The sequence below is a fragment of the Lupinus angustifolius genome, chromosome LG16 (genome assembly GCF_001865875.1).
Source record: "Lupinus angustifolius cultivar Tanjil chromosome LG16, LupAngTanjil_v1.0, whole genome shotgun sequence".
Taxonomy (NCBI): domain Eukaryota; kingdom Viridiplantae; phylum Streptophyta; class Magnoliopsida; order Fabales; family Fabaceae; genus Lupinus; species Lupinus angustifolius.
The window spans coordinates 329,950-344,573 of record NC_032024.1 but is presented as its reverse complement, the minus strand read 5'-3'; the positions used below and the strand labels follow the sequence as shown (position 1 = coordinate 344,573).

Genomic DNA, 14,624 nt, shown 5'->3' with positions numbered 1-14,624 from the left:
ATGGACTAATTCTTATTAGTATCGTACAAACATATATGGATGGTTAAATTTAAAAGTTATTCAATAGGCATATGTTTTTATGCTCGACAATTCAAATAAGATCTAATGATACTTATTATTTGTTTCTCATTTCTCACATTAACGTTTATATTACTGAGTCACTTTCTATACATATATATACTTGCATATAATCATTACTACATAAACTTAAAGAGTCTAATATTTATGTACTCTTAATATAAATATTTATTTACAATTATTACATCATTCACTTTTTATGTGTATTTATTTTTGAAGAGTTAATAATAATTATATACAAATGATAAACAATACAATAATAATGTATTAAACTCGTAGTGTCAATGCATACTTTTTTTTGTCAAACTTAAATTGATTGTTACATTTATTATTATTTTCAAAAGCTTTTTTTACACGCATATATGCATAATTTACCAATACCTTGCAAATTTTTAAATTTTTAAATTTTTTTTACACGCATATATTCTTTGTTCCGCACTGACTTCTTTAATACTAGAGAGGAGTCAGATTCGATTTAATCGTCCTTATCCGAAAAAATTCCAATACTGTTGCTATAGATACTGATTAGAGAAGACTGAGCCAATTTCCCATTAAGAAAATCCAGCCCAACCTAAAGCTGAAGGTCTTAGGCCTGTGTTACTTTTTGGAATATACTGAAGATGTCTTGTGAGAATTTGAGAAAATATTTTTCAGACAATTTTCAACTTAGCTCAATTTTCTCCAACAATATTAATAATGTGTTGGTCTAATAGTATAAGGTTTTATCGGATCTACAAGGTCAAGTGTTCGATTTATGAGAAAACACATGTTAGGAGGGACAATCACAATCCCCAAAAGAAATTAGTTCCTTATTAAAAAAAGGTGAAAGAATACACTGGATATTACCATTTTTTTCTCCAATACAAAAAATAAGTTGTGTTTTTTGGGCAATACTTAATTATTAGAGAGAGGGAGGATATTTAATTATTTTCATATCATTTTAAAGGAAATTGTTCTTTCATATACTACAATAGTGTTAGTATCTTTATATACTTGGAAAGTGCTTCTATGCTCCACAACTCTATTATACAGCAACACTTTCATAATAAAAAATTATACTAATTTCATTTTCATAATGAAATTAGTATATGATGAAATGGAGAATAAAAACAATTAATCTGCATTCTATTTGCACTAATCCCATGACTTTTATGTTGTTAATCTCATGCCCCTTAACATAATAATAAAACTAAAAACAAATTTAATGCAATGGTGAGATGCAAGAATTATGCTTAAATGTAATTAGTTTATTGCTCCCTAAATCCATTCTATATTAGTTAGCAACATACACTGAATGTTTTTCAAGTGATACATGTTTGATTTCCTTAAATACTCAATTTCGAGTTTTGTATACATGTGAATGTTTGTTTCCGACTTTGATAAGAAAACAAAAGAAGAAAGTAGTCAAAGTAATTAAGAGAAGTCAATGTTTCCCTCTTTTACTCACATTTTCCATTCACTCTTCTCCGCCGCGCCGTATAACCATGGCCACCGCAACCGCCACCAACTCACGACCACCGCCGCAACAATCACTGAACTTAGAGTCTCTTTCCGGCATTGATTCAACAACTTTGTCACAGTCTGAAATTCAAAACCTCTCTCTCTGCTCTCTCTCCACTTTCGATCTTCGCTCAACGTGTCACCTTGTTACTCCAATAATCGACCCTTCTTTCTTCAACGAGAGCTCCGGTTCCCGCCGACAAACCTACTCCCGCCGTCACCGCCTTCCCGGTCTCATTACTGCCACCAAAGATGTCGTCACCGATCACAACACCGATAACCGTAGAATCATCGATTATTTAAAGCAATTGATAAGAGAGGATCCGAAGTTCGATCAAATTGAGCTTCTTCAACCTAGTGTTCACACGGAGATTGTTGCTCATACTAGTGATGTGAGAGAGAGAAGGGAGTTAGGGTTAGTGAGGAAGAGGAAGAGAGGGAGGAAGCCGAAGATGAAGGTGAATTTGGATGAGTGTTACAGAGGAATGGAGATTGTGAACAAAAACGGTGTCGCTATCGATTTATTGGCGTTGGCGGTTGTGGAAGATCCGTATGGCGAGGAATTGAGGAGAAGGAGTGAGGGATTGAAGAGTGAAGAGGAGTTGTTAGGGTTTTTGAGAGATTTGGAGGGGCAATGGGGAAGCAGGAGAAGGAAGAGGAAGATTGTGGATGCTGCCAGTTTCGGCGATGTCTTGCCACTTGGTTGGAAGCTTTTGCTTGGGTTGAAGAGGAAGGGTGGTCGTGCTTGGATCTATTGCCGCAGATACATGAGGTTGATCTCTTCTAAAAAAATCGATTTTAGAGAATAAAATGTCAATCTGGTAAATGAGATTAGCAATGCTTGGTCCTTGATTTTGCGAAATGTCAATCAACTTGTTCAATGAGCAAATTGACTAATGGTGTCAATCTTAAATACAAAAAGCTTTTTTTTTCCATTTTGATTTGCCCTTTTTTAATTTTATACCTTGTGTATAATGAATGAGAATGTTGCGCTCAATGATGAGAACATGACTAGATAGGTTACGAATGAAATACATTAGAGAAAAAGTTGGGGTTATCTTTTGTAGAAAAGGTAGTAGCTTAGTTTATTTGGACTTGTATGGAGAAGACTGTGTAAGCCCTAGTAAGGTAAATAGATTAGATGGAGGGTAGCTCATTCACTAGAGGGAGACGAAGACAAACTATAGGCCAAACTATTAGTAAGGATTTAGTCATTCAGACGTCAATTGTCTGTCTATGGAATATACGATGAACATTATGGTGTGTTGATCCACATAGCTAGCCCCACCTAGGGAGAAAGGACATATTGGATCCATAATTCCATATAATAAACGAATGGTGCATGTGCATCCATAAGAATATCAAAACATAGGACGTAATTTTCATTGCATCACAAAGTTGCAATATTTTTAACATGGTAGAGGTCCAGTATAAGAAATCTGATTTCTTTGCTAGAAAATTGAATAAAGCATTAATGTGCTTTGCCTATGAACATGTAAGGACTTTTGCTCTGATATATATGTTTTCTTTGTTATGTTGATTGATATTTGATTCCATGGAGAATTTCTCTTTTGGTACCATTCCCTTTCTATGGCTTATATATTCTCGTATTTGATATTTTCCAGCCCCACTGGACAGCAATTTCTGTCTTGCAAAGAAGTTTCTTCATATTTGCAGTCTCTCTCCAGTCATAATGATGCACAGTTACAAATCAGTTATAGGAGTGAGCATATGCAGCAGGAACATACAGTGACTATGAAGGAACATACAATGACTACTGAAAATGTAAGTAGAGATTTCCATCTAAATCATGTGTTTATCATTTTATTACATGAGATTTATGGGATGTGCTGCAGTCTAAAGGTGTTACCCACGAGGATCGAGACCAATGGCAGATTGTTGTAGCTAACTCAGATGTGCCCACTTTACCTGTTTCTAATGAACGCTTGAAGGAAGTGGCCTTACTGGGGATTGACAATCTTGCAGATGTGCAAATACATGACCTATTTGAATGTCACAGATGCAACTTGAGCTTTGATGAGAAGGATACATACTTGCAGCACCTATTGTCAGTTCACCAGAGGACAACAAGGCGTTATCGAATTGGTTCTTCTGTTGGAGATGGAGTTATAATTAAAGATGGAAAGTTTGTGTGCCAGTTCTGCCATAAGATGTTTCAGGAAAGGCATCGTTACAATGGCCACGTGGGGATCCATGTTAGGAATCATGTGAGGAAAGATGAAGATTTGCCAGCTCAGGCAAATGTCCAAAGGAGTGACAATTCTCTAGTCCAGGAGGACATACCTTCAAGGATCTCTAAGATGGATGCCCTTATTGAAATTGCTCAAAACTCTATCATGGAGAATTCTGTCATGGAACCCCATATTTCAGTCGAACTTAATTTAATTCCCGCTTCAGAAATTGCTGTTGGTGACTTAGATCGAGACATAAACATGGAGTCTCCTATTGGTGAACAGCAAATGGAGTATTGCATGACTGGAAAAAATGTGGTTCAAGATTTAAATCAGCAAGATTGTCCACATTTACTTGGGGATGGGAAAGTAGAGGAGACTGATGCTGATAACCAAGTTATAGATGCAAAGATGGTTACTTGTCTAGATAACCTGGAGTTGTTTTCTGTAAATGAGCAAAATGTTAATGCACATGATGACGCGGCATTGACCGTTGCGGGGTTTGATCAGTTTGGGATTGATTTGGAGGGAGTTTCTCAAAGCCCTTCTTCACTTCATTTATGTGGCAATTACATGATACCTGAATCTGAGAAGAATGAAAACTCTGGTTGCACTAATGCCAAGCAGCAGTTTAAGCTTGATGGAGACAGAAGTAATAGGAGCGCTGGGTTAGATGGCTGCATAGATGTACCTGTTAGCGTTAATGTTCAATCGACGGTGATGCCAGCTTCTTTAGAAAACGTGGAGCATTCGAGGGATTCGAAGCAATCTATATCTACAAAGCAATCTTTGGATTGTTTTCCTTGGATCACCTCAGATAAGGTATAAGGCATAACATATGGATGCCTTTATTGTCAGGACCTATTATATCAAGGTCCTCCTAGAAACTGATTGTTTGGATACATGCATGCTGCTGTGTTTACCTCCATGATAGCTAATGCTTTTATGCAACGTTGAGTGTAATTTTTCATTGTCCTTAGCCATTTCACTCCAACCTGCTATTTTAATACTCTGAAACTTTCAGTCATTTGGTGATTCAGAATGCATGTCTCCCGAACAATACAATAAATATAGCGGCATTATTCATTTGTTTATTTCTTGTGTACTTGAAACAATCTTGTCCAGTATTAATTCTTGGTTTTGCTCATTGATAGGGTGGAAAGCAATTTTGCAGTGTTGACCATGAACATGATAATGCGAAGGGGTTCCGAGAACTTAGGTTGGATGAAATAGGTCTTCAATACGATTTTGCAAGTGGTCAAACTTCTCTTACTCTGTCTGATGTGACAACTGAGTTGGCAAGCAACACAGTGATGGAAGGGATGCATGCATCCCCAGTTCAACAAGAAGTTATGTTAAATATGGATGACAGAACTCAGCTCACTGCTGTGTGCATATGGTGTGGAATAGACTTTAACCACGACACTGTCGATTCTGAAATACAGCCAGATTCTGTTGGATTCATGTGTCCAGCTTGTAAGGCAAAGATCTCTGGTCAAATCAATGTGTTTGACAGTAGAACACCAAATGCCGATCATCTTTAGACTGGTAATGACTAATACTCTATATATTAATGGTTTGATTAGAATCGTTTGGTATATTATGCCCTGACTAATATTTTGTGGCTTAAATGATATTGATCCCTCAATATTTAACGATTTTCTCTTTTTCTCCTGCATATTTAAAACTTTTCAAACTGGTAACTTAGTGCATGACGGGTTGGTTTATATTTTTTGCTTGTAGTAAGGAAGGGTTGAGGAAAAAGAAAAATGAGACTGCAAAGGCCCAAATAAAAGGTTGGAGCCATTAGAGAGGATTGAGAGGGCTTCTAATTTGATTGAGTCCTTTCATAAGAAATTGTTTCCCTTTGGAATTGGCCCCATCTCTGATTCCTCCTACACATTTTTTGAGTAGAATATAATAATGTCCTTAAGTGGTATCATCATGTGTTACAACTGCAGTGGTAAGCTAGCCTATGATTCTTTGTACTAACTTCAAACTATTTTGTTTTCACTTTGGCAGGTGAATGATATGGTGCCTGTGAGATTTCAGCTTTGGGCGGTTGCTGAATGACCCGACTATGGTGCCTGTGTAGGTTTGTATCATCTATTTGAAACTATTTTGTGTCTCACTTTGTTGTATGTATTATCTCCACGTGGTCCTGCTTATTGGATATGGAACCAATATTTCTCATGTAATATTGTCTAGTGTATTGTGTGTATTCCATAATTACACGTATTATTTAATACTATATTAATGCAAAGAGAAATTGAACGAGTCCCATTATTGAAGGACAATTTTCAAAATTACATCTAATTATTCACTAATTTAATTCAATTATATAATCATATATACCTCACTGTAAAAGCAAATTAAGTCATTCCCAACATTAAATTCCTGAGTAAGATGAATTTCTATCAAACAATGGGTTCTGCCACGTCCTTTCTACTAAGTCAATTTTCAAAATTAAATTCTGTAAGATAAATGCCAAAAATTAACCAACCATCCAATATAGTGGCTCAACAAAATTTAATAATATTATAATGATATCAATTTTTTAAGTAAACATCTACATCTTCCCTAAATTAGCCTTCATAATAATAAATGCTTGTTTGAATAAAAGTACAATGTAGGCAACAAAATAGATGGCATGATGAAGAACCTTCAAAATACAGGAAAGTTGTGGTAATTATATTTGTATCTAGATTAATTGCTTGCGAGATGCAGTGCACCAACGAGCAAAGCATGCATGAAGGTTTGGCCAATCAGAGGATGGGGAAAGTGTAAAATGGTGGAGCCAGAGAGAAAGAACCTGCTCCTGTTCATCTTGTTCCAACCTCTCGATAATGTCCTCCAACACCTTCTCTAACTCGGCCCTCTCCCGAATGCTTAAAGCCGGGACATCGGTGCCATTACTGGCCCTGCACAACAATGGCAACCATGATTGTAACATCTTCAACTTCACTTGCATGTATTCCTTCTTCTTGCTTTCCTCTATTTCATATAGCCCCATGTCTTTTGCTTCCTTGAACAAGAATGCTGCAATCAAATCAAAGCTTACAGTTAGAGAATATAAATGATTGACCTAAATCTGAACTTAATCTAAGGATGAAATCGCCAGCACAAACCATAACTAATTTACACTCGCGCAGGTTGAAAACCAAGACTAGAAATTCTGAGCCTCCCAAGTACTTTTCATCAATCAATGTGAATCATCTCAAATATATGGGGTTGGTACTTGATCTTAATGAACATGTATCACTTAATTATGTAGGCCATTGCTGTTTTCCACTCTTTTCTTCGGTAGAAAAAAGTTTGGGTCAAGAGCAGTTGCCTCATCTAAAGGGTTAGGACAGGCCTCCTAGCATAACAAGCATTTACAGCAATACTATTCACCAACAATGAATCCTAACAAGAATTGAACCTTGACCAACCTAATTGATGCAACTCACCCTTGTTTGAGCTGGCTGCTATGTCTTATTCCTTAAACCCTTATAGGGAAGAAGACATTGCAGCTCACCAACCATTAATCTAATGTCAAGAAGAATACAACAATCCCATTAGATCAGATCCACAACTACATTTGTTTGATGCTAAACATAATCGGTCTAAGCAAGGTTGTATTAGGCACCGGACAACAACTTAAACTTTGCCGAGTATCGGCTTTTGGGAAAGGAAATAACCTCTCCTCGAGTGCATGACTGGGGATTTATTAGGTCATATATCACTAGACCAACACATTGAATCGGATCAACAATATGATAAGTAGCGAATAATATTCACCTGAAAGTTTGAGAAGCGAAGTTTGCAAACGCGGGTCAGCGGTTAGAGCGATGCAACCCAAATTCCCTGCACCCGCCCACCTTCTAGAAGCTTCCTCTCCACATCCACATTCCGCCAGCTTCTCCGCCACCCACATCAGCTCCGCCGCCAGCTTCTCCGCCTCCACCCCACTCAACCTCCCTTCTCCTCCTCTCCCTCTCCAACCAACCGCCCTCACAACTCTCCTCAGATAATACTGATAATCTCCCTCCACGCGCTCTCCTTCCACTCGCTCCATCGCCTCCTTCTCCAACTGCCCCAACGCCCTCGCGAACGCCGCCGACAAAACAACGCGGTTAACCTCACGCAGCGCGTGAACTCCCTCTTCGTGGTTATCTCTTATAATCCTTTCAGCCGAAGAGCGAACCAACTCGTACTTCCTTGAACTCACCGGCACGTCGTTCAATATCGTCAACAACTGCGATAGCATACGACCGACGCCGGTGTCGTTTTGCGGAGCGCGCGTGTCGTATAAGTATTTATACGGTTTCGTAGCCTTAACCGTATCGTATCTGTATAATGATCGGAGGAAGAAGGAAGGGACGAAACGGATGAAGAAAAGGTAGATAGTGATGAAAATGAAACGAAACGTTTCGAGAAGGTTGTGGTGGTTGTGGAGGAAGGATAGAAATGACTTTTCAAGGTTGATGAGGTTTAGGATTGAAGAAATTACGTTACGGAGGAGGAGAAGCGGTGGTTCTGGGAGTGGCGCCGTCGTGTCGAAACTCTTCTGGTTATTTTTCTGAACCATTTTCTCTTGCTTTTCCTTTTCTTTTTTTCTTTCTTTCCTTTTCTTTCTCTCCTTTTTCTTTCTCTTTCTCTTATATAATACTAAGAATATAATTAATTAGCAAATTGGGTAGCAGATTTGAGTTGTTGAATCCTGAAATCGACAAAAACTTAGATACGTCACGTTACATTTAGATACTATGTATTTTTGTTTTTTGATTTGAGAAAAAGATGTATACACCGATAATGTCAGAGTTTTTACACTGTCGGTCTATTATCTACCATTCATTTTCAATTATGTTTAACTTTTTACAAAAAACAATTCAAATGAAAGGTGGATGATACATTGATTGTGCATAATTCTTTACACTGTCAGTGTATCAATATTACACTCTTTTGATTTTATGACTAAATTTTAATTAGAATTGGTAATGACATAAGTCTTTCTTTCCTAAAATCTTTTTCCTATTGAAAGAGGATACTAGGTGGTATATGCTATATAAGTTAAATGCCAAAAATATCCTCATATCTTATGATAAGGTTGACTAGGCTATTGGTCAAAGCTGGCATAAAGAGAAACAAGAAGAAAAATATGGGAAAAATATGAGTAAGGAAATAATATTTTTTTAATATGATGACTTTATTTTTTAAAGAGTGTATTTTTAAATAGAGTTTAAAATCTATGTATCATCAATGTAAAGTTTTTTATACTATCGGCACATTATTCACCGTTGATTTGTATTACTTTTGTATGAGAATCAATGATAGTTAACACATGAATGATGGATAATTGATTGACAGTGTAAAAATATTTACACTATTAGTGTATACATATTAAATCCTTTTAAATATTATGTCTTTGATGATTAGATGATTTAATATTTTGCATTAGTGCATTTATGAACAATCTGTTTTTACTTTTTACCTTGTTATAATTTTCAACTATATTAGAACTTTGTTTTAGGTAGAAACTGATTTTATATGACTTTCTTGTATTGTTAATATTTTAAGAAGGAAAACGATATATTCTTCTACAAATCTTCAGGCTCTATAAAGAATAATTATATTTTATTCATTAATGATTGATTTACAAATGATATATCGCATTACTCTTTTAAGAATATGTTGATTAACTTAAGGTGATAATTAAAATAAGAGGAGGAGAGAATATTTTGTTGATTAATGAATGAATGCTTCGACCATCATAACAATAACTTTCTCAGTGTAGAAATAGAGAAAATGGTGACTTGCATAAAGAATTGTTTAATTTATTGAAAATGTGTATATAAGTATAAAATAAGATATTGAATCCATTTAAGGACAGTAATAAAGTTGGTATAGTATTAGTGTTAGGATGTTTATACCAACTCAACCCTGCCAAGAAAAGTTGTTTACTTCATAATTTGTCAAATTGCTTATATATAATTTATTATCTCACATTGTTATTTTCTAAAACAAAATAGTTTTGAAAAGTGATGATGACAATAAAACTACTTTTTCTTATATTTTTCTATTTATGTAGTATAGAGTTTAATATTCACTCATTGCTAGTTTGAAGTTTTTTAAGTCAGTATATCCTTATCATTCATAAGTGTGTATTACTTTTATTTAAAAGTACGTCGTATAATAAGTTGATAGTGTGAAAATATTTTTAAAGTAGTATATTACCATTCTTGTCCAAGCAAAAGATGTATAGATTCATCAATATTAGTGACCCTTACACTCATCAATACAAAAGAGGATCCACAATGTTTCCTCTTAATCTTTTCTCAGAACATCAAACACAAATAAAAATCTAACAGATTTATATAAGAAGAAGAAACTTGTTCCACAAGATACACTGTTTGTTATAAGAGTATACATAATAACACTAATTTATATAGTAACATGAAACTGTCCCACTTCTAACCCTCATAAAAAATGAAAGAAACTTGTCCAAAAAAAGACTTCACTTAAAATTAAAAGCTCATTAAGAAGCTGAAATCACTTGCAGGGTAAGTTGGTTCTAGCTTTTAGGTGCTATAATAAAGTTATAAATTGCAGCTTCCTCCATCTTGATGATGCCATTGCAAAATAAACAAATTCCATCACTTACTGAAAGCAAATGTCTTCTGAATTTGCTCCTTCAAAGTAAGTTGTGAGGAAGGAGTCATTGATTGTGTATCAATAAGGAATGATTTCAAGTGTCTTGTAAACTCTTTGGGTTTTTCTAAGTTCACTGCATGCCCTGCATTCTTAATCACTACTATTTGAGCATTTTCACCTATATGCCTGTTCCAAACATAAGTTCATACTTTTTAGTTTAAGATTATGCTTGATTCAGTGCATATTATAAGCAACAAAATGAAGTTGAAATCTTACCCTTTTAATCTATAGCCCAATTCCAGAGGGAATATCTGATCCTGTTCTCCCCATACAATTAAAGTTGGCTGTTTATTGTAATCCACAATGTTAGTAAATATTCAAATAACTAGAGATATTTAAAGGAAGGTGAAGCACTTGATTAATTTACTAGCATGAACAATGTTGAGATTTGTTTAACAGTTATTCTAATAGGGTACATAGGCATTTTAGAGTGTTCGACATACTATTCTTTTATCGGTATAGTCCTTCCTTATATGATGAAATACGACATGAACGAGCTACCAAATTAACTATCTATGAAGACGAAGTATGATAACAACAAGGATCACCAAGTATGTCCCATTAGGGTGGGAAAACACAAATTAAAAAACAAGAAAGAGAGAGCTAGCTATGTACAATTAGTTTAGTGAGGATAAATTAATACCTGTGTGATCTTAGGAAGATTGGAAAGTTGTCGACCTTTTAGTATTGCCTCGATCAGTCCTCTCTTTTCTTCAACGTAATTTGAACACATCACCTGTCCAGATTAATAATCACAGACATGATCAATAACTCAATATTATTAAGAGGGGGGAAAGGGATTAATTGTTTGTCAAAAACCAGCTAGAATTGAATGCTTATGCACATACTTATGGGTTTAATAATTAAGTTAATATGAAGATTTTTGCGCATTTTCGAACTACCAACTGTTCCAAATATAAAACATTTATGAAAAGCTCCGATCCACGAAAACAATATATAAACAAGGAAAAAGAGGCATACATACTTGAATGAAATCTGCAAGGAAATAAGAAGGGACACCCCTAATAGGCTTCACATGAGACAACTTCATCAATTCCCTGAGCTTATCCGGTGTCTGAGGCAACAAAATGCTAGAAGCCTCGTCCAAAGACGAAACCCGAAAGAGTCCATCTTCCATATCATTCTCTTCCAAACAAACACCAGTGCAACACAGCACTAACCTGTAGGGACAGATGCAGAACACATGAGAGTGAGGGGCCAAATATACTGATAAGGGATTGGCAACAAACAATTTTGATACAAAAAGACTACTCTAAATTGAGTTTGAACATAGATTGTGTTTGTTAACAGTTAACACCACTGATATTTTGTAAATTATTCGATTAACTTATTTGACATATATCAATGTTTGGTGAAAAGACTCATTTTTTATTATATCACTAGTAGTTATGATTCATTGAGCTGGTTTATAAGTTTTGAGCATTCAGTTAAACATTAAAGTTAGATTATCAATTAATAGCACTTTCTAACTAAAAATTTCTTTTTTATGAAACATATTAATTATATAACTAATTCAAAGATTGATACTATTGATGACACTGACATTGCAAAAAAATGTCCCTTTCGTTCCTCACTTTATCTTTTCTGCAATCTCAGATACCAAAATGCTGAATCATATGAATGGAAGGACCAAAATAAAAAATAAAAAAAAAAATAAGAGTAAATACTCATGTTTTTTTCCACCTGACCAGTTGGTCCTTCAAAAAATGAAAATTTTAAAATGGTCCAAAAAATTTCAAATGTAGATCAACTTAGTCCTTTTTGGATAAATTAGTCATTACTGAGTGTTATAAAATATGTTAAAAATGATTAATTTAACCTAGATTTAAAATATTTAGACACCATTTTGGGATTTTCATTTTCTGAATGACCAAACTGATAAGATCGAAAAAACATGAATGATAAATTGAAGAAGGTTTGTCCCTCCAAACCTGTCCACCGCATCAGGAAATTGTGAAGCCACACTGTACCCTACAAACCCTCCATAGCTGATTCCAACCAACCTCATTCTATGAACTCCATGTGCCTCCATAAGCTTCATCAAACACTGAGCCTGAAATTTTTCTGTTCTCTCTGGCCTTGAAGTGAAGGACTCTCCAAAGAAGATAAGATCTGGCACATAAACATTGAAGTGTGTGATGAAATGGCGAAGATGTTCACTATATTGCCACATTGCATTAGCACCAAAACCATGAATGAGAACAAGGCTTGGTTTGCAAGGGTAATGGATCTTGGGTACCCAACAATGCATGGTGGTTCCTTCGCCAAGGTTGGTGGCGACGGAACGGAGACCCGCCATGGAGAAGGAGTGGCGGTAGAACCAATCTTTTGAAGCGGTGAAGCTGAAGTATTTTGAAATTTTAGGCAACATTGAAGGAAGAAGCATGTCTGTTATGCAATGAACAATGAAAAACACAAAAAAATGGAATTTTTGTGTGACCAATGTGAAGTTTTATGGAGAATTGGAAATGGGTTGTGAAGAAAATCAAGTGGGCATGTTATTATTGTTTTGATGATGATAGTGATGAAAAAAATTGAAACTTTTTGTGACCAACGTGAAAGTTTGTGGAGAAAATGAAACGGGCTATGAAGAAATTCAAATGGGTATGTTGTTTTTGTTTGATGAAGGATTTTGATTTTGATTTTGAAGACGGTGATAAATTTGTTTTGTCGTTGAAATTTTGCCGTATTTTGTGGTGGTTAATGGTTATAAGGGTTGGTTGGTGTATCAGAAGGGGAACTCAGAAAGAAAGAAAAAAGTGTTACATTGCTTATATCTCTTGAAATTGAAGATGATGCTGTGTGGATAAAAGGAGAGAAATCATGAAGAACGTAATTGAAACAAGTAAAATAGAGGAAATAGTTACGTGCAACCACAACATTGCTGTTTTTTTTTCTCTTTCTTTTGTTCTATTTATGGTATGTTTTTTTTATTTCCCACATGTATGATCGCATTGGAGACAATCACGTCTGAGCCGATAACATTCATAAGTACGTGAAATTAACTCTTTCAGTCATATTTTTTCAACTCAAATCCAGAATATTTATCTTTATCTGTGGTATATTTGATTTCAACCAAAGTAAATATTTCATATCTGATGGTGTTGTGTTTAATGAGATTATCCAAACGTTATATGGTGATGACTAGGTGTGAATTTAATATGTGAATCATGTTGTTGGTATGACACATGCAAATAAAGAAAAACGTGGATGGGTGGATTTTGTTGGAAAACGCTGGTTCCAGCTCCTCATTGCATCAGAAATCAGAAGCCTAGTTTAGCAGAGTTCGGTGGGAGTGTCTGATGGAATCAGGAATCTAGTAGAGTCTCTTGCCTAACAACCAATTCACCATACTAATTACATTTTTCATGATATTTAATAGACATTCAATAATGATATAGGATCTTTATATTAACATGCCAACACACCGGATGTTTTGGTTCAAATGGTACATGTTTAATTCCTCTTAAACAAAGTTGTGAGTTCGAATCTTGTAGATTAAAAAATACCTTCTGGTACGAAAATACATGTGGGAAACCAAAAAATATCAAGATACCAAAATATGAGAGTTTAGTATATACAACATTCATCACTTCCTGATTCTTAGTTTTTGGTTTGTTGGTTATTGTTTGGTTGGTCATATAATTTCAAAGCAACAACTAAAAGAACATCATGGCATTGATGAGTTGATGGTTCAATTTCTCGGAGCGAGAGAGGTAATTACAAATCCTGAGAGAGATAATTATTGCATTAATTTAACTCAAAAAGTGAGAAAATACCAATGCAACAAGTAAATATTAAAAGCTCTCTGAGTCAATATCATCCTGCTGCATGTCAGGATCAGATGGCATGTGTGATTTGAGGTTTTTGTCTCCATCACTCAAACAAAAAGGATTCACAGTTTCACACTAATGCTACAAATATATCTTTATATTAACATGCCAAATTGGTTTGATGTTGAGTTTCTACCACCTATATAAACCTTATCCTAAGAGTATGAAGTTATGGTGAGTGAAGTTGTTACTTTAGTTTTAAAAATATTCTACTCCTTTATAGTAATCACTAGTTACTAGTTGGGATTAATGAGACAAAGTAAGTAATGCTCTATGCTCTTCATATATAAATCAAAAATAAGTT

General features: G+C 35.1%; 3 protein-coding genes across 3 annotated transcripts; 1 reads left to right on the top strand and 2 right to left on the bottom strand.

The window, feature by feature from the left end:
• On the top strand, positions 1,481-6,071 carry LOC109329666. Its single transcript, XM_019563388.1, has 5 exons — positions 1,481-2,350; positions 3,204-3,363; positions 3,435-4,592; positions 4,925-5,318; positions 5,793-6,071. Exons 1-4 carry the CDS (start codon positions 1,563-1,565, stop codon positions 5,312-5,314), a joined length of 2,496 nt encoding a protein of 831 aa, XP_019418933.1. The 5' UTR covers positions 1,481-1,562; the 3' UTR covers positions 5,315-5,318; positions 5,793-6,071.
• Positions 6,293-8,385, bottom strand: LOC109329667. Its single transcript, XM_019563389.1, has 2 exons — positions 7,554-8,385; positions 6,293-6,809 (listed from the first exon to the last, which is right to left on the bottom strand). Exons 1-2 carry the CDS (start codon positions 8,341-8,343, stop codon positions 6,472-6,474), a joined length of 1,128 nt encoding a protein of 375 aa, XP_019418934.1. The 5' UTR covers positions 8,344-8,385; the 3' UTR covers positions 6,293-6,471.
• Positions 10,373-13,348, bottom strand: LOC109329668 (monoacylglycerol lipase ABHD6-like). Its single transcript, XM_019563390.1, has 5 exons — positions 12,419-13,348; positions 11,452-11,647; positions 11,110-11,202; positions 10,683-10,750; positions 10,373-10,592 (listed from the first exon to the last, which is right to left on the bottom strand). The coding sequence occupies exons 1-5, from the start codon at positions 12,871-12,873 to the stop codon at positions 10,409-10,411; spliced, it is 996 nt and encodes a 331-aa protein (XP_019418935.1). The 5' UTR covers positions 12,874-13,348; the 3' UTR covers positions 10,373-10,408.